Source organism: Vipera berus, assembly GCF_964194415.1.
Source record: "Vipera berus genome assembly, chromosome: 4".
NCBI classification, from domain to species: Eukaryota; Metazoa; Chordata; class Lepidosauria; order Squamata; family Viperidae; genus Vipera; species Vipera berus.
Genome location: NC_138206.1, coordinates 48,260,237 through 48,281,418, shown reverse-complemented (window position 1 = coordinate 48,281,418; position 21,182 = coordinate 48,260,237). Strand labels below are relative to the sequence as shown.

General features: G+C 37.5%; 1 protein-coding gene across 1 annotated transcript in view; it reads left to right on the top strand.

Annotated features, from left to right (window-relative positions):
* Positions 1-21,182, top strand: part of TMPRSS15 (transmembrane serine protease 15) — a gene marked incomplete at both ends in the record, with an annotated part of 63,013 nt that overhangs the window by 24,790 nt on the left and 17,041 nt on the right. Inside the window, 5 exons of the mRNA XM_081327665.1 lie at positions 5,402-5,543; positions 15,564-15,653; positions 17,782-17,907; positions 19,041-19,181; positions 20,172-20,282. Coding sequence (XP_081183791.1) covers positions 5,402-5,543; positions 15,564-15,653; positions 17,782-17,907; positions 19,041-19,181; positions 20,172-20,282 — 610 coding nt within the window. The remainder of the gene's footprint in view (positions 1-5,401; positions 5,544-15,563; positions 15,654-17,781; positions 17,908-19,040; positions 19,182-20,171; positions 20,283-21,182) is intronic.

The window sequence follows — 21,182 nt, the reverse complement described above, 5'->3', positions numbered from 1 at the left end:
ATTTAATTAATTTAATTTTTATTACATTTATATCCCGCCCTTCTCCGAAGACTCAGGGCGGCTTACAAGCTTAGCAGTAGCCTTCATTCTATGTATATGCCTGCTTGTTAGGGCTTTCACACACACCCCAAGCGGCATTATTACAAAGTCAGCTTATTGCCCCCAACAATCTGGGTCCTCATTTTACCTACCTCGGAAGGATGGAAGGCTGAGTCAACCTTGAGCCTGGTGGGATGCGAACCTGCACTAATTGCAGGCAGCTGGTGTTACTTAAGGAGGCATTAGCCCACTGCTCCACCAAGGCTCTTTTTATATACTTTTTATATACTTGCCTTGTCAAACTTGGCTTCTAAAGGGAAGGAAATGTGTAGGAATGTGTGGTTTATAAATTATTGTCCAAGTGTGTCTGATAAATCATCAGAATCTACTACAGGAGAATTTTTTTTCTTCTGTGTATTGAAAAACTGAGTTAGCCCATATGTTTTCAGAACTCATATCTCATCTTCCCAACATTTCTGGTAACAGTATTGTCAGCAAGGAAAAAAAAAGTTCCAAACAATATCTGTATCTGAATTTTTATTAGATGTGTTTAGGGGAAGTAGAATTCCTTATAAAGCAATTCTTATTGCTAAGCACATTGATTTGTGCTTTACATTGTAAGCCGCCCTGAGTCTTCGGAGAAGGGCAGGATATAAATGGGATTAAAAAAAAATTCTAAAATTAGTAACTTATGGCTATTCACATTAATACCAGAAAGGTTCTGGACCAACAGTGATAATTAGAATTTTGTAACAATGTCAATATATTTCTACATAATAGAGGCTAGAGCGCAAGGAACCAGTTGCAAACATCTATTTTGGCAATTTGATAAGATGGCACATACCCAAACCTTCTGTCTACTCTTTCTTTGATCTTTTTCTAATTTTTCTTATAGATCAGGGAATTTTGATTACCTAACATCTTTATTTTGTATGAATGCTGAGAAGTTTGTTTACAAAAGAATAAAGATATCAACAAAGGTTGATATTCTGTTTCACAATATGCCGAACGTCTTTGCTATAATTAAAATAAAATGAGAAAGGGAAAGAAATATTGCCTATAAGTGAATTTTTACTTCATAAATTGCAAGACAGAAATGGTTTTATTCAGAAATATAACCTAAAACATCGTAACTCAAACATAAGCTTTTTTGAATTTAGTGGAACATATTACTTGATATAAATTATTGTTACCTTAATCATTAATAAAAGTAAGTTTGTAATGCTCTGATAACATGTGCCATCAATTTTACATATGTATTCATATTTTACAAAGTTATTATAATTCCAACAACCCAAGAGACGGCTCTACACATGGACATCACCAGACAGTCAACACAGAAATCAGATTGACTATATGCTCTGCAGCCAAAGATAGAGAAGCTATATACAGTCAGTAAAAACAAGACTAGGAGCTGACTGTGGCTCAGACCGTGAGCTTCTCGTTGCAAAGTTCAGGCTTAAACTGAAGAAAGTAGGGAAAAGCACTAGGCCACTCAGGTATAAATTAAATCATATCTCTGTTGAATATACAGTAGAGGTGACAAATAGATTTAAGAAATTAGATCTGATAGACAGAGTGCCTGAAGAACTATGGATAGAGGTTCACAACATTGTACAAAAGGTAGCAACCAGTGGGCTAATGCTTCCTTAAGTAACACCAGCTGCCTGCAATTAGTGCAGGTTCGAGTCCCACCAGGCTCAAGGTTGACTCAGCCTTCCATCCTTCTGAGGTAGCTAAAATGAGGACCCAGATTGTTGAGGGCAATAAGCTGACTTTGTAAAAATGCCGCTTGGGGGGGGCGAAAGCCCTAATAAGCAGGCAGAACTATGGATGGAGGTTCGCAACATTGTACAAGAGGTAGCAACTAAAACCATCCCGCAAAAAAAGAAATGAAAAAAGCAAAATGGCTGTCTGAGGAAGCTTTGCAAATAGCTGAGGAAAGAAGGGAAGTGAAAGGCAAGGGAGAAAGAGAAAGATACGCCCAATTGAATGCAGAATTCCAGAGAATAGCTAGAAGAGATAAGAATGCCTTCTTAAATGAACAGTGCAAAGAAATAGAAGAAAACAATAGAATAGGGAGGACCAGAGATCTTTTCAAGAAAATTGGAGAGGTGAAGGGAATGTTTCATGCAAAAATGGGCATGATAAAAGACCAAAATGGCAGGGACCTAACAGAGGCAGAAGAGATTAAGAAGAGGTGGCAAAATTACACAGAAGAACTATAAAAGAATGAGCTTAACGTCCTTGATAATCACAATGAGGTGGTCACTGACCTCGAGCCAGACATCCTAGAATGTGAAGTGAAGTGGGCCTTAGAAAAGCTGAGCAACAAAAAAGCTAGTGGAGGTGACAGTATTCCAGCTGAGCTATTCAAAATCTTAAAAGACAATGCAGTAAAAGTGCTACACTCAATTTGTCAGCAAATTTGGAAAACTCAATAGTGGCCACATGATTAGAAAAGATCAGTTTACATTCCAATTCCAAAGAAAGGCAGTGCCAAAGAATGTTCAAACTATCGCACCATTGCACTCATTTCTCATACTAGTAAAGTTATGCTTAAAATCCTACAAGCTATACTCCAGCAGTATGTGGATCAAGAACTACCAGAAGTACAGGCAGGATTTCGAAGAGGCAGAGGAACTAGAGATCAAATTGCCAACATATGCTGGATCATGGAGAAAGCTAGAGAGTTCCAGAAAAAATCTACTTCTGCTTCATTGACTATGCTAAAGCCTTTGATTGTGTGGATCATAACAAACTGTGGCAAATTCTTCAAGAGATGGGAGTACCAGACCATCTTATTTGTCTCTTGAGAAACCTATATGTAGGTCAAGAAGCAACAGTGAGAACTGGACACAGAACCACTGATTGGTTCAAAATTGGGAAAGGAGTCTGGCAAGCCTGTATACTGTCGACCTGCCTATTTAATTTATAAGCAGAGCACATCATGAGAAAGGCAGGGCTAGATGAATCAAAAGTTGGAATTAAGATTGCCGGAAGAAATATCAACAACCTAACATATGCAGATGATACCACTCTAATAGCAGAAAGTGAAGAAGAACTAAAGAGCCTCTTGTTGCGGGTGAAGAAGGAGAGTGCAAAAGTTGAGTTGAAACTTAACATTAAGAAAACCATGATCATGGCATCCGGCCCTCTCAATTCCTGGCAAATAGATGGGGAAGAAATGGAGGTAGTGACAGATTTTATTTTCCTGGGCTCCAAGATCACTGCAGATGGGGACTGTTGCCAAGAAATTAAAAGATGCTTGCTCCTCGAGAGGAAAGCCATGGCAAATCTAGACAGCATACTAAAAAGCAGAGACATCACCCTGTCAACAAAAGCGCGTATAGTCAAGGCTATGGTCTTCCCAGTTGCAATGTATGGCAGTGAAAATTGGACCATAAAAAAGGCTGAGTGCCAAAGAATTGAGGCCTTTGAACTATGGTGCTGGAGAAGACTCCTGCGAGTCCCTTGGACTGCAAGGCGATCAAACCAGTCAGTCCTAGAGGAGATCAACCCTGACTGCTCTTTAGAAGGCCAGATCCTGAAGCTAAAACTCAAATACTTTGGCCACCTAATGAGAAGGAAGGACTCACTGGAGAAGAGCCTAATGCTGGGAAAGATTGAGGGCAATAGAAGAAGGGGACAACAGAGAATGAGGTGGCTGGATGAAGTCACTAAAGCAGTAGGCGTGAGCTTAAATGGACTCCAGAAGATGGTAGAGGACAGGAAGGCCTGGAGGAACATTGTCCATAGGGTCGCAATGGGTCAGACACGACTTCACAGCTAACAAAAACATTATAGTTAATGAAGTTGTCAATCATTTCCATATATAAAATAATAATCCAATATTAATAGTCTTTATAATCCTTAATTCCAATTTAATACATATTTTTCATTGTCATTTAATATGTAGATTCTAAATAAACAGAATCCCAACATTGTTCTAACACTGCAAAAATATAGAATGATTAGCTGTCTAATTTACTTCTTAAATGTCTCATTTTTTCCCCCACATAATTCATCCAGGAAGAGTACTTAATATATATATGGCTGATAAGAGTCCCAAACCTGTTCTGATAAATCAACATAAAGAGCACAAAATGTTTACAAAGTGAAAAAAAAACCAACCTGATCAGCAAATATACAAAGATCAAGGTCTATGTTCCTGGACAAACCTACAGATAATGAGATGACAAGAGGAGATATTCACATATCATATCTACAGATAATGTAGGGTGTATGTGTACAGTACACCTTCTATTCCTCACATCGTTAATCATGCAAGATGCTGGATTTTAAAAAAAGCTATCATGCTGAACTAAGTGCCTTTTCTTAAAAGGTGTTATAAATATAAAGAATTATTCTTTCTTATTATGCATTTGTCTAGGCTTAATATTTCAGATTTTAGTACGGTTGTGGTTAGGAAATGAATTCAGAAAAACCAAAATAGGTAAGAGCAATATATTTCGATGTGCCATATTTAAATGGATTTTTTTCCTAGAAAAAAATAACCATCGTTAAAAGGGAATTCAGTCAATCTACTTCATAGTACGATTGAATTGATTATTGATAATAAAAGCATTCCAAAACAGCATAAGCATCAATAGCACAGTAGTAATAAAAGCTACTTAAAAGTGCAAATGCTAGTAATATTAACACCCAATTACTTCTATAAATGATAAACTTGTTTTTAAATGCTTGGGAAAATAAAAGATGTCTAACTAAGATACTGGATGAACTTCTCGTTAAATGGGAGGTAGCAAAAATTTGATTAATGAATAAATTTCCTCTCTCAATTTTCTTCCCAATAAAATAGAGTAAGCAAATGCCTTTCTCACCAGTCAAGCCTCTTTTTACAAACCAATAAGAAATTTATACCACATAACTGTTTCCAAATTCCAAAGAGCACTAACTTATCAAGCTTCACTGCAATCCCCACAGTAGTTTTGGTGGGCCAATATTAAAATATCCCTAAGAGTTGCAATTGTAGCCCTGTGAACAAGGTGCTGTTGAAGCTACAGCTCATACACTGTTATACTTTTCCCAGTTTAAAGAATCAGGGGCTCACCTTATAATTCCTCACCTGGTAAAATACCTGAGAAGCACCTGTACAGTTGTTATCAGATCAATATGATTCAGTCTCTTTGAATGTGGCTAAATTTTGCTATACTGCCTGTAAAATGAGGCAGACATTTATTACCCATTGATGAACCCACCACCACTTGTAATATTTTATCTTGCTTTGTTTTTACTTCATTTTTAATTGTTAATGTCTTTGTTTGCAACTCTGGTCAGGGGCCATAATAAAAATATTCATTCATTATAGGTTTGCTCACTCTGTAACATTTGCTTATAGGTTGCTTTTGAAGCCTTTAAAACAAAAAGGTGGAAATATGTCGCCCTTGATGATATAGGACTTTCAAATGGAGCCTGCGCTGAAAGTATTTATCCAGAACCAACTTTGGTCCCTACAATTCCTACAACACTCCTGCTACCAAGTAAGTCATCATTATTTCTTAATTATAATTGTATGAATGTATATTGAAGTCAATATTAAGATTCCTAATGGCTAATTTACCCTCATCACTTATTGCATAACCAACATCCAGTAAAAGGGAAAAGCAATCAGATATTTAACATTTGTTCTTCATATATTCTTATGCTGTCCTGTTTGAATCGTTCATATTTACTGCAACCAGCAAGAAAGTGATTCATTTTATTAAGCAAACATGAGTATCACTAGCATTACAAGTAGTCCTTGACTTACATTACCATTGATTTTACATTATTTGAAGTTACGATGAAACTTGCACTTAATTGTGGCAGCATGCCCATGGTCACTTGATCAAAATTTGTGCACTTGGCAACTGTTTACAATGGTTGCATTGGCCCACAGTTGTATGATCAACATTTATGTCATTCCTGGGGGCGGGGAGGGGGGGGGCTTCCTAAAAGCAAAGTCAGTGGTAAGCCCAGATTTTCTTAAAGACTGTGTGAACTGCCTAACAATCATGGTGATTGTCTTTATGGCTGTGGTAAAAAAAACTTTGTAAAATCAGGCACTACTTACTGCATTGCTTAGCAATGAAAGTTCCAATCCCAAAGGTGGCCATAAGTCAATGTCTATCTGACCTGCATATTATTAATTACAATTTATATTAAGGATTATAAAAATATTCTTGACTAAATTTTGAATATTTTTGCCCATGTTTTATTGCTTAGCTTCATTTCATATTTTTAATTTATTGCTTTATTCTGCCTTTTTGCATTTTGCAAAATGTTGTACTACCATTAGTAATAGTTTGGTGGTCAGAACTATTTTTTTTATCAATATGTGGCAGCAGCTAGATGTTTTTTATAGGAACTCTTGCAGTTTTACATTATGTTATCTTTAAGTTCCAGGCTATGAATAGTATTCTTCCATCTAAACTCCTTACAGTAATCAAGTAATCCAGAAAACAATTCACAACACAACAATCCTTATCCTAATTTCATAAAATGTTAAATAAGCCTTGAATCCACTGGAGCTGTTAATATTCAGATACCCAACTAACATAACATATTGACAAAAATCCATATGTTGCATTATTTTGTAGATGTAGATCACTGATGTAAATATTATGATACACAGCACATGACTTAAGCAAAAGAACTAGGAAATCTTAATTAAATTCATTGATTTCCAGATTTGTGACTACTGCAGTACTTAATGTTGAAAGACACATAACTGATGATGCATAGACCTAATGTATCAATTTTAGGAGAGAATATTAAACTTATCTAATAAAAGCACAGTAAATTGCAAATGGGAGTAAGGTTAGAAAGCACAAAAGGACAAAAGTTCAGGCGTGTATAGTCATGAAGCTGCTAATGAAGTTGAAAAGCAGATCAACTTGTTTGCATTATTCTTTCCTAACCCTAATTTATATGCTACAAAGATTGACTATATCTAGATTTATTATCTTCTTTCTGCAGCTAAACATTTTTCCCATATTAAAATATTGGAAATCTAGTGTATCATCAAACTGAATAACTAACCTCATATTTTATAAAGCCATGATATTAAGTCTGCCTCAAAAGCCTCAAAAGCAATAAAAACTATCTAAATTCAATCTAGACTATCTGAATAGATATTGACGGTAATCTACTAACTGCTAATACTTGCTTACAAAAAAACCTAATTAACTTGTGTTAATCTTGTAATACAGGAGTCTGGAAAAATTGGCATATTTTTCCACACATTAATATTCATCAAAATTATGTCCCTTTTCACTTTGTTTTATTTTTTGACTTTTAGTACAGGTTAATACCATATAATTGAAGTGGAAATACTCAATTCATGGAATATATTTTCATAGAAACCAGGAAACTTTAAGCCTCCTTTAGCCATAAAAAATTGGCTAGGTGAGTGGGTATAGTAAGATAGATAGATAGATGATAGATAGATAGATAGATAGATAGATAGATAGATAGATAGATAGATAGATAGATAGATAGATAGATAGATAGATAGATAGATAATTGAGAGAGAGAAATACTAACAATCAATACAACCACAAGAAATATACAATATAGCTTCATTAGTAATTGTGTTTCTTCACAAAATGGCTTCTGTAGTGATAGTAATGATATTTTCAAAGAAAAAATAAAGGATGAATCTGAGAAAGTCAATAAGGTTTTTTTAAAAAAATGTTTATAACTTTGCTTTACAGAAGCAAAACCAATAAAAAAATAAATAAATCTAAAGGACAGTTTTCTGTATAAGGACTGTCTCTTATAATATAAGATGTATGACCATTGTGGCTAAGGTGGATGCACTCAGTCTCATCTACAATTACTAGAAAAATGAACTAATTCCTCAGAAATCTTTCTTTGTGGCCTCCATTTGCACAAAAAAAGTGATGCTAGAACATGCTAGAACATGCAGCTTGCATCTTATACTCCTGTTATATTCTTAGTTTCTGTTTTTTTGCAGTGTGACAATTGCCAAGCCACACAATGTCCAAGGGTTCAGAGCCCATTTCATTCTTATATATAAATATAGCATGTCTGTGTGTGAATGCCTTCTAGTTGATATTTTCTGGAGGTAAAAATAATAGTACTATAGAAGAACAAATAAAAAGGCATGATTACTCGCACTCTGTTCTTTATATAGGATCACAAACTAAAGTCAAACAAAACTACTGACTTTTGCAATGTAGTCAATATATGTTATAACTGATTATTCTTTGATATATCACGTTTGCTATCTGTAACACAAAACACTTAACAGGGTTGATTTTATCTTTGCCACTATTTTTATTCAGGTTTTTTTAAAAACAATGGAAATCTTAAGAACATACACCCGTGGTGGTGAACCTATGGCACACGTGCCACAGGTGGCACACAGAGCCCTCTCTGTGGGCACACGTGCCGTCACCCCAGTCCTAGGCCTTCAGCTGGGTTTTATAAAACATTTTCGCTTTAGGCCTGCGCTGTCATGCGCAAAAAAATATGTTTAATCAATCAATTTCAACTTGTTGTGGGGAAAAAAAGATCTTGCAAAGTTGGAATTGATGGATTGACATTTTTAGTCCCACCCAGTCTGCCGTTACCACTGCAGCCACACCCACGCAATGGGCCACACCCACCCAGTGGGCCACACCCACCCAATGGGCCATGCCCACCCAATGGGCCACGCCCACCCGGCACCCGACGATACATAAGTGGGTTTTGGGTGGCGGTTTGGACACTCAGTCTCTAAAAGGTTTGCCATCACTGACATACATATTTACCTATCATGAATGAAGGCAAATATATTTATGCCAGGATAATGTTGCAGGATCCAATCTGGGTCAGTCATTGGGACCAGAGGTTTTGGATTCCTCCTTCAGTCCATCTTCAGGGAAGATGCTAGACAGCAGTTCACTGAAGATGGGTTTCAGCACAAGCCCCAAAACTCAGAAGACAAGCCTCTGGTCCTGGTGACCAACCCAGATGGGATCCTGCAACATTTACCTATAAATCAAATTCAGCTTTTCTGAAAACAAAAGAGACATACCGAAACAACGTATCGGCACCTTCTTTGAAAACACTAAAACTTGAAATTCTTCCACCCACTTCTGGCTTCTTACTTCAGTTTTTAAAGCTGAATGCTCTACGGCTAGACCTCATTGTCGAAATGAATAAGCAACTCTCAATCTCTCTTCATTACGTGATGTTCTGCAGCTGAGACAACATTGCCTAATAAAAGGGTATAACTGGCTACATGAAGCACTATTATAACAGAAAATCTTTTCCACCCAGACTCGTCAAATTATCATTAGATTTAATGGCAGCATTATAAGCATAATGGCAGATCCTGTAAGTACTTCTTTCAGCCCATCTGTATCTCGACTGCTAATATATTTTGTCAGAGCAAGAATAAAAGATGCCATGCTCAGTGAGCTGTTTAATGTAAAATTATACTTTAAAATTATCTTAAAACATAGTTCATTTTTTAAGATAATGATAAGCTATTCTATTTGGTACATAGATAGCAGAAAATCTAGTAATTTTGTTTGGCTCATTAGTGTCATGACCCTGGTTCATTTTTTCCCTAGGATCATTCTAACCCTCTTAAGATAACTAGCTTCCTTTTGCAGATACCCAACTTCTTCTTGTATATTTTTAAAGGAAGTCATTTGATGTTTCCATGTTGCTATGAATTCTGAAATGCTAATAATAACCTTTTATTATACATATTATACAAATAGTAGAAATGATATAATTAGATGATGTAGCTCTTTCCCTAATTTTTTTTAAAAAAACCTGATTTTAATTTATGTTATTTTCCATCAACAGTCAACAGTCATCATGCTTTCCGTATAACTGTTTATTTGTTTAATTGGATTTCCAGTTTTGGGGGAATGTTGGAGAGTTTTTCAGATTCATAAAGCATGTTGGGTTACAAAATGTCTTAGCAAAATGTTTAATAAATTACAAAATTATCTGCTAAGTTGAAGGGTTAACTGTTCTAAAGCAGCTGCATAACAGAACATATCACAGCATCTTCAAAGAGCAAATACAAACTTCGAAAGTGAGGAGCTGTGATCAGAAAGTATAATTTTACAGCTCACAATATTTCATTTGAAACCATGCCACAGTTACAATGGGCATCTGAAGGACATTAAATGAAACTAGCATATATCGAACTATAACAGTAAGGTACCTATATTATCAATGCTGTGAGAAAAGCTTTAACTACAAGGAAGCAAAACAATTGAAAATCTGCAGCAAAGTTTTTTTTTTAATGGCCATGCAAAGAATACGGTGATAACTGGTCTCCCAGATAAAATAACATTCTACAAGGGCAATTCGGAAATAAACCTCCATTTGGTTAACAATGAAAGACACTCGCAGATACAGAACTTTTATTATACACATTAGAAAACTACAATATTACATTACTTTTTGACATAATCGCTATTCAAATTGAGGCACTTGTCATAACATCTTACAAGGTTTGAAATTCCTTAGTAGTAGTCAGTCACTCGGTGCCAAATCTGGGCTATGGGGGTGATCAAAAACATCCCAATGGAACTGCTTCAAAAATTCTTGGGTGCATCTAGCAGTGTGCAAATGAGCATTATCGTGAATCAACACCACACCAGAAGTGGTGTCATAGAAAATCCTGCCAAATGTGAAGGTGCCAAAGGAATACTTGCTAGTGAAGTTCATGGAGTATGGTTTGACCATCAATTCAGAAGTCTACTGTGAAATGTTATGAAAACTCAGATGAGTCATCCATATCAAGCGTTGGGGCATGCTGACTTCCAGTGTGGTGCTGGTTCACGATAATGCTTGTATGCACACCACTAGATGCACCCAAGAACTTTTGAAACAGTTCCGTTGGGATGTTTTTCATCACCCCCTCAGATTTGGCACCGAGCAACTACTACTACTACCGTATTTTCCAGTGTATAAGACGACCCGGTGTATAAGACAACCCCCTACTTTTAAGAAGATTTTGAAGGTTTTGTCTTATACACCGGAAAATACTTACATGCCCTGCCTGTCGCAGAGGAGGCGAAGGCCCGACTGGCCCCGCCGGCCCTCCCGCATCTCCCGCGCTTCTGCCGGCCCCCGAGGTGTAGCGTTTCCCAGGTGGCAGGCAGCGCCGGAGGGCAGCCGCCACCCCGCCATGGCCGGCGCCCCTTCTGCTTCCCCCCCAGGCCTTGAACTTCTCCCATTGGGCGCAGGGCGGGGCAGCTCCGCCTGCAGCCTCTTTTTTAGAACTCGTGCGCTTCCCTCTCACTGTTGGCCGAGGCGTGCTCGGCCCGGGCTCCCGGTCCCTCTTCCCGGCCAGCTTCCCGCCCTGCCCCTCATGGAGCTGGACTGGGCGTGCAGCCTCTCGGTGTGGCTGCTTTTCCTGGGCAGCCTGGCAGTGCGGCTCCTGCGCTCGGACCTGTTGCTGAGCCGGCGGCTGCTGCTGCGCATGGGGCTGCTGGCCGTTTTGCCGCTGCCCCTCAGCACCGCGCTCATGGCGGCTGCCTGCTGGCTGTGCTTCTCCCATCCTCGGCAGCTCGCACTCCTAGTTGCAGCGCATTGGAGTAAGCGCCGGCAGAGGCTGCTCTTTGGTCACCCACTGGGAAACTTGCCAAACTGGGAGAGCGACTGCCACGCCCATGCCCCGCCTGGGACGCCGTGCCTGCCTGCCTCTTCTGGGGACTCCTCCTCCTCCTTCCCCCCTCCCGCCTCCCTCTCGCCTCACAAAACGGCCTCTTAGTCCGGCGCGCACCTCCGATCCCGGCTGCCTGCTGGCTCGTCTCGGTTGCACTGATGCGCCTGAGCGGCTGCTTCTCCCGTCCTCGGCGGCTCGCACTCCTAGTTGCAGGCTGCTGTTCGGTCACCTGCCGGGAAACTTGCCAAACCGGGAGAGCGACTGCCGCGCCCACGCCCCGCCTGGGACGCCGCACCTGCCTGCCTCTTCTGGGGACTCCTCCTCCTCCTTCCCCCCTCCCGCCGCCCTCTCGCCTCACAAAACGGCCTCTTAGTCTGGCACGCAGCTCCGATCCCGGCCACCAGGCTGGCTCGTCTCCGACAGCACCGTCCGGCGGAAATGCGTCCCCGCGGGGGGAGAGAGCGGTGCTGGTGACAGGTGAGTCAGGCGGGCGCAAGGCCCTCCCTATTGATTGATTGGTGATTGGCCCAGCTTTGCTCCTTTCCCGCCAAAGGGGCGCCTCACCTTATTGTCTCTGAGCTCTCTCGCCTGCTGCGCTGCTGCTCTCAGTTCCGCACTCCGAGTAAGCAATTCTTGTGGTCAGCGCGAGTCAGGCGGTGCCTCGGCGGGAGCAAAGGCTCTCCCTTCCTACAGTCGAGCGGGGCACCTCTGGGGACCGCCTGCCCGTCCTCTCGTCGGGGACCTGACAGCCAAGCATTGGAGGCGCTAGCACGGCCAGTCCTTGAGAGAGCAATGGCAGCAGCTGCAGTAGCCGCCCCAGAAGCTGACGAGAGTTTGCCCTCCATCACCCGTTCGCCGTTCGCCGTCGGCCGCTTAACCACGGGTCGCCATCGCCTGCCTCCGTTCACCCAGCGATCCCGCCGCCCAGCAGAAAAAAGATCCGAAGGTGGTTTTTTTCGGCGTATAAGACGACCCGGCATATAAGACGACCCCCCAACTTTTGAGGTGATTTTCAGGGGTTCAAAAGTCGTCTTATACGCCACAAAATACGGTAAGTAATTTCAGACCTTGTAAGACATTATGACAAGTGCTCAATTTGAATGGCAATTATGTCTAAAAGTAATGTAATGTTGTATTTTTCTAATGTGTATAATAAAAGTTCTGTATCTGCGAGTGTCTGTCACTGATAACCACTGATAACCAAATGGAGATTTATTTCCAAATTGCCCTCTTATGTACAAAATTATATAAGGCTAGAAATATACAATATATTTTTTTAAGAGAAAGGATATACATAAGGATATGGTGGGCAACTGGTCCTTAACTGGGATGACGGTTCCTAGAGGCCATTATGACAAGAATTTAGCAACCCACATTAGTATAATAATAATTCAAATAGTATTAAAAAATCTGCATCTGACTGTCCTTTATTGTAGCAATATCTTATTCATACTTTCCTTCCAGAGTTCCAAGAAATACCAAATAAGGCAATTGGCAAGAATCACTGATCTGTCACAATAAAATTATATAAAAGAATTAAATATTCAACAAATACAGGTTTTCGAAGATTATAAAAGAAAAAAGATGGAAAAATTATTTAGACCAGGAGAATTATATCAAGAGGTGAAAATAATGAGAAGATTTGGTACTGTTAGCAGACTCTTCAATCCTTGAAAAGTGGAGACTGGAGGGCCACTTCAATATGATATAGCAACACAAGAATGCTTTGATGACCCTGAGGCAAAGAAGCGAAAAATGACATGGCAAAGGAAGAAAGCAAGAATAAGATTGAAGAAATATGAACATTTTTAAGAGGCCTGAAATATATAATATCAAAATAGACAGGATTGTATTGGGATTGTGAGAGATTGTTTTGATGAGTAGACAAAATATTGATTAACTAAAAAAAACCCAAATAAATACAGATGTATGAATACTAACATTGAAATATTGAGTTCTTTAAATGATATGGGTTAAGCTGTATACAGTATATGCTAAAAATGATAGAATGTAACTAATATACTTGTTGAAACTTAACATTAAGAAAACCAAGATCATGGCATCCGGCCCTCTCAATTCCTGGCAAATAGATGGGGAAGAAATGGAGGTAGTGACAGATTTTATTTTCCTGGGCTCCAAGATCACTGCAGATGGGGACTGTAGCCAAGAAATTGTAAGCCGCCCTGAGTCTTCGGAGAAGGGCGGGATATAAATGTAATAAAAATAAAATAAATTAAATTAAAAGACACTTGCTCCTGGGAGGAAAGCCATGGCAAATCTAGACAGCACACTAAAAAGCAGAGACATCACCCTGTCAACAAAAGTGCGTATAGTCAAGGCTATGGTCTTCCCAGTTGCAATGTATGGCAGTGAAAGTTGGACCATAAAAAAGGCTGAGTGCCAAAGAATTGAGGCTTTTGAACTATGGTGCTAGAGAAGATTCCTGCGAGTCCCATGGACTGCAAGGCGATCAAACCGGTCAGTCCTAGAGGAGATCAACCCTGACTGCTCTTTAGAAGGCCAGATCCTGAAGCTAAAACTCAAATACTTTGGCCAACTAATGAGAAAGAAGGACTCACTGGAGAAGAGCCTAATGCTGGGAAAGATTGAGGACAATAGAAGAAGGGGATGACAAAGAATGAGGTGGCTGGATGGAGTCACTGAAGCAGTAGGTGTGAGCTTAAATGGTAGAAGACGGGGGCCTGGAGGAACGTTGTCCATAGGGTCGCAATGGGTCGGACACGACTTCACAGCTAACAACAACTAATATACTTGGATGTAAAGACATGAAAGGATGTATTAAATGTTGAAATAGAAGAAATTTTGGTTAATTTTTAATATGTGGAAACTATAAATGAGAAACAAAAACATTATATTGTCCTCCTCCATTTTCTCCTCCTTGCAATTGGTATTTTAATGACTACTATTCTAAATATTGTATGATTGATATGGATATGGAAATGAGATAAATAAGAACTGGATTACATTATTAGGTATTGTAGAAAATTGGGTAAAGGAAAAGGAGGTTATTTAGCAATATGAAAATGAGAAATGTTAAACATTTAATTTCAATATCAATGTAAAATTAAAGCTAGAAAAATATATATGGTGTTTGATGTTTTAAAGATGGAGTGTTAAAATATAAAATATACAAAAATTATATATATATATATATACACTATTAAATGACTGATGGGTAGCAATAAGAAGTATGTTAATTTAGACAAGAGATAATATGTATTAAAGAAAAAAGAGAGAGAGGAAGTATTGGTTACAATAACTTGGAGATTTGTAATAATATGTATTTGTCTGAAAAGGAACTTTTGTAACCCGGACACCACGTTGCTTTTTAAAGATATTATTGTATTATTGGAAAACTAATTAAAAATAATAATAAAATTATATAAAAGTCCAAAGGATATTATAAGGACATGCAGGCTCACAAAAGGGACCTTTATATATTGGTCACATAAAAGAATTTTTATACAATTACAAAATATATGTAATAGATCATTTTAACATAAACTACATATGCAGAATATCTTACCCCAGCAAGCTGATCTGGTGATTCACCACCTCCTCAAACAGAATTCATACATTCTTGAATTTGGAAATATTTAACAGCAAATCAGGATAAAGAGTGCATACATTTTCCAATCCTTATAGGTGAAATGATACATAAGTCCTGTCACCCATATTAGAAACATTCAAAAGATGAGATAAGGACATCCAAAGTATATATGTAGATATAGGGATGAGGATTTGGGTTAAATCACTGCTCCTTAATTTTTAATTCAATAAGCAACTGACCTATGCAGTGCTTTGGCTATCCAAAAATCTATGGTTTGCCATCTCTGATCTACTTTGTTTCTTCTAGCTGATTGTGGAGGTCCATATGATTTGTGGGAACCAAACACTACATTTACCTCAATGAACTACCCAAACAACTATCCCAGTAAAGCATCTTGTAAGTAACATGTCTTAAAAACTTTAGACAAGTTTATTTAAAATATGGCATATGCTGTATGGCCATGAATAGAATTAATGAAGATCATATTAAGGTTCATCAGAAGCTTTTGACTTCAGCAATAAATTTTCAATAAAGCTTTTTTAAAAAAAGAGATTATACTTTTCTATGATCTTTTTAAGGGAGCACATGTTACTGTAAAAACTGTAAGAAAAATCTCATTATGTCTCATTTTTTAATCTGGTAGCTGTTATAAGCAGCTAGAGCCTAAGAAAGCAAACCTTGAACAAAGCTAGATCCCCATTCTCATCTAACTAAGCTTCAATAATACAGGCAGCTCATCATATCCACGAACAAATGGTAAATGGATATGCTCTTTTTATTCACACATCTGGCATTAAAATGGAGGCAAAGTGATTCAGTGGTCTAGCTCCAGGAAAGAGGCAATTTGACCAGAATGAGAGAATTTTACAAAATTGTAGGTTCTCCTTTTCCTAGACAGTCCACCCAATTACCCATTCCTATGGCAATCACAATCACACAGTTTTGTTAGACTCTATAGCCTCCTCTCAGTAGGAGCAACAGTCCCACCCTATACCATGCAACCCATCAGGATCCCACTCCTGTTTACTTCATACTTTCATTCTAACATGCAAACACTACCTATCAATAATCACTGGATAATCTCTGTTGGACAACCCTTCTATAAAGCTTTACTGCTACTAGGATCTTAGGTATATCAGACTTTCTTTGTTCTACTCCAGGATATACAATCTTACTTCACTTAGTGTTTCTTTCTCCTTTTTAAAATTTGTCAGTTAGAATTATACATACAATAGAAGTATTAAAAATGAAAGGAAAGAGAAATCTTTTCTTTCAGAAAAAAAGTCTATATATAGCTTCCAGTCTTTTTAAAAAGTCTTTATTCACTTCACTTACTATTTCTGGTACAGTGAAAAATTTCTCACTCCATTTTTTTCTCATAACACAGCTACAACTATTCCAAAGCAGTGGGCAGGAAAAAAAACCCTGTGTCATCTCTCATGCATCACCTGCCTCCAATCTTGAACCCTTGATTATCTGACTATTCACCAAAATCACATCATTCTGCAACTTTTCCTATCAAGCATTAAAAATTAATTTAATTTTAATTTTAATCCCATTTATATCCCGCCCTTCTCTGAAGACTCAGGGCGGCTTACAAAAAATAATTATTTTTTTAAAAAAAATCAAAACACCATTTCTGGTCACCCTCCACTGAATTTGCTCAAAACCTGTAGAATATATTAATAAAAATTAATTTATTTTTTTAGAAAGTCTGATTTGAATAAACACAGCATTAGTGAGAAATAATAATAGTAGTAACATAATAATGGTGATAATAACAACATCTTTGGCTAGTTGTGGCCATTGTGCCTCAGGTGACCTTGGAATCCCACAATATGTTTTTAAGGTGCAAATGCTAAGAAGAATCTTAACTAATTCTTAACTAATTAATTAAGAGCCTTGGTGGAGCAGTGGGCTAATGCCTCCTTAAGTAACACCAGCTGCCTGAAATTAGTGCAGGTTCGCATCCCACCAAGCTCAAGGTTGACTCAGCCTTCCATCCTTCCGAGGTAGGTAAAATGAGGACCCAGATTGTTGGGGGCAATAAGCTGACTTTGTAATAATGCTGCTTGGGGGGGGGGGGCGAAAGCCCTAATAAGCAGGTATATACATAGAATGAAGGCTATTGCTAAGCACATTGTGCTTTAGATTGTAAGCCGCCCTGAGTCTTCAGAGAAGGGCGGGATATAAATGGGATTTAAAAAAAATTCACTGCCCAACCATCCAGTCAATAGTTAGTTATTCAGGTTATCTTCCTGAAATTGCCTTTTTAAATACTAAGTTCTGTATCCTACCCATAAGGCTATGTCATATTGAGAATTGTTAGCAGAAGTATTAAATTGTTGTGATACTATTATACTTTGGGTACTGGAAGTGTTAATATATTATACTGGATCTTAATTAAAAAGATGATGATGATGATGATGATGCCTAACTATGCAAACTGCTTCTTTTTGGAAACTATTGACAAATTCGTATTTTTGATATCCTTTTGTATCCTTTTTAAATTTCATAATTCTAGGTGTATGGTATTTGAATGCAGAAAAAGGAAAAAATATTCAACTTCATTTCCAGTATTTTAATTTAGAGGATATTTATGATGTTGTAGAAGTCAGAGATGGTAGAGGAGCTGACTCTTTATTTTTAGGCAAGTATATAAAATATATCAATATGTATGAAAAAATTATACTGAATTACAATACTTCTCTAATTATGCTGTACTTTTAAACAGAGTATACAGTGAAAGATATATAGTATACAGTATTTTTAATAATTCCAGGAAACTGTAAATCCCATGAGTTGAATGTGACAATATCATTTTCATTCATAAAAATGTTCATAACAATAGTATTGTAAATAAATTGTGATATACTTTTATATTTATTTATTTATTTATTTATTTATTTTATTTGTATACCGCCCTTCTCCCGAAGGACTCAGGGCGGTGAACAGGGCAATACATGTTAAAAGACAAGAGTACAAAAATTAAAAGAGATTAAACAAGATGCCCAAAAACTATAACAATAAGTTAAAATACATAAAAAGTAATAAAACCCAAACCCATCACCCATCAGGCCAGGCCGGCTTGTTCGAACAGGTAGGTCTTTAGATCGCGCCGGAAGGAGCGAAGGTCGGGCGCCATCCGGAGCTCAACCAGAAGATGGTTCCATAAATCTGGTGCGCCCACAGAGAACGCCCTCCCCCTGGGGGCCACCAGTCGACATTCTTTGACCGGTGGCACCCTGAGGAGGCCCTCTCTGTGGGAACGCACTGGGCGGAGGGAAGTTGATATACATAATTAAACTTTCATGTTTAATTTAAATAAATGATATAATTTAAATAAAGTAAACAAAGTGCAGTATTGGGGAAACTAAAAAGATTCTGGTGTGTATATTTTCTTTCTCATCTATTGTTGCATCATTGTGTCATTTGCCATATCAAAGAGAACTCTCATAGAAATCAGTCTTTCTGATATATTATACAAACTGAATCCAGTCTGGATAAATTTCTCAACCCAAATTATTAAGCAAGTATATATTTACATTCAATATCAGCTATGGATAAAGAACATTTAAGGTTTAGCATTTATCAAAATATTTAAAGATTGAATCAGTTTTGGTTGATTTATTTGTTTTTCCTAGATTAAACTTAGAAGATCATCCATATTAACATGTAGAAGACCTTTTTCAGTCCTATATTTATTTTATTTTCTATCATTCTAATATGTAACAAAATTATATTAGTCTTTGGAGTAACTATATACTTTTCCTTGCTATAAAGCTGTATATACTGGAAAATCCCCATTGCAAGATATATTCTCTACAACTCACCAAATGACTGTGCTCTTCATTACGGACAAATCTGCAACCAGAACAGGATTTGTAGCCAATTTTACTACAGGTTACCATCTTGGCATGCCTGGTAAGTTTCCTATATACCACATACCGCATAAAAACATAGGAAACAGAGAATAGCGAGAAAAAAATATAGATCAGTTCCAACAGCTTCTCTTTGATTCACTCTTGTTTTACTTTATATGTTATATACCTGCAGTCTAGGTCAGTGGTAAATTTTCACCTGGAGTATAATTGTGATTACTTATTGATTAATTGGTTGCTTTTACTGCATTGATATACCTTTCTAATCAAAACATGTTTCTATAAATTAAAAATAGAAAGCAGAAAACAATATAGCAAACATTTTAAAGCAGCTATGTAGAAGATAAACTTTCTAAAAAACATTAAAAAATGGAGCCCACTGTTATTTTATGGAGTAGGATGATTTGCAACAAGGAAGCAGTAAATTAATAATTTCCTTTTTGGCTCTAGTTCTCACTAAATTTCTTCCAGCGTGATACATCCTGTGCAATAGCTGTGGAATAGCTGTTCTTCAATTGAGCATACTGTATTATACAATTGAGACACTTACGGCTTTTCAGTAAATCATGATTAAATGAAGCATGGCTTAAAGGAGTGTGAGAACCTTGCCTATCTTAACTTTATAAATATGCTTTTCTAATTCCAAAATTTCTTGAACGTAGCTTTTCAGAGACAAAGAGCATGGGGGGACAGTTCAAGCAACTTTCTGGCTACTTTTCTTCACTACACATTATGTGCAAGGAAGAACAGAAATAGTTAATTTTGAGATTATCATTGGCTCAAGTATCATTGACCTTTAGAATGGTCCCTATAATAAGATTCTTTATTAAATGCAGTTCATATTTACTCTCAGTGTTCAACTCTTGAAATTACGTGGCTGTTGTGTATCAGGAGCAATGTGTAAGATAGGTGACACATTATTCGTTATACATGAGATATGAGAAATGTGCTTTGTATTATAAAATTCATTAAAACCACTGATTTATTCACTAATTTTTATGGACCACAGTATGTATGTCTTCTTCATTAACAGCTCCATGTGGACTGAATTATTTTCAGTGTGGAAGTGGAGAATGTATACCCCAGGCTCAGATTTGTGACCAATTCCAGCACTGTAAAGATAATTCTGATGAAGCAGATTGTGGTAAATATTTATAAGCAAAACAATTTCTAATTCCAAATTCAGCAAAGGTAACTATTTTCAAAGTGATAAGCACTCTTCACAAGTCCGCTGTACAGAAAGGTAGAATCCCAAATGTATTCTGAGCTTTGATTGTAAAAGAAGAAAAGAAAGAATGTTTTTTTTTGTTTGAATGAATGGTGAAGCTTTGAATAAAAAAATAGGAATATAAAAAGAAAAAGAAAAACACACATTCCAAGCAACCACATGCTGGAAAACTGCTATTCTAAAATGGGCTAAGTACATTTTTGAGGAGTTACAGATCCCTTTTAGAGAAGGGACACAATCTTTTTGAAAAGAGGCTACCCAATCATTTCACTAGAAAAAAAAACAAAATCTGTACAGAGTTTTCTTTTACCTGCTTTTGTACCTCTCCTTTTCTAATACTGTAAAGGAGAATATTTTTAGCTCATGGTTGAAATGTGGGGTCCTTGGTGCTCTCTGAGCTTGGTTGTTTTCTTGCAGATGTTTCATTGCCTGAATAGAATAGAATAGAATAGAATAGAATAGAATAGAATAGAATAGAATAGAATAGAATAGAATAGAATAGAATAGAATAGGATAGGATAGGATAGGATAGGATAGGATAGGATAGGATAGGATAGGATAGGATAGGATAGGACAAGAATAGGAATAGGAATAGGAATAAAGAATAGAATAGAATAGGATAGGATAGGATAGGATAGGATAGGATAGGATAGGATAGGATAGGATAGGATAGGATAGGATAGGATAGGATAGGATAGGATAGGATAGGACAAGAATAGGAATAGGAATAGGAATAAAGAATAGAATAGAATAGAATAGAATAGAACAGAACAGAACAGAACAGAACAGAACAGAATAGAATAGAATAGAATAGAA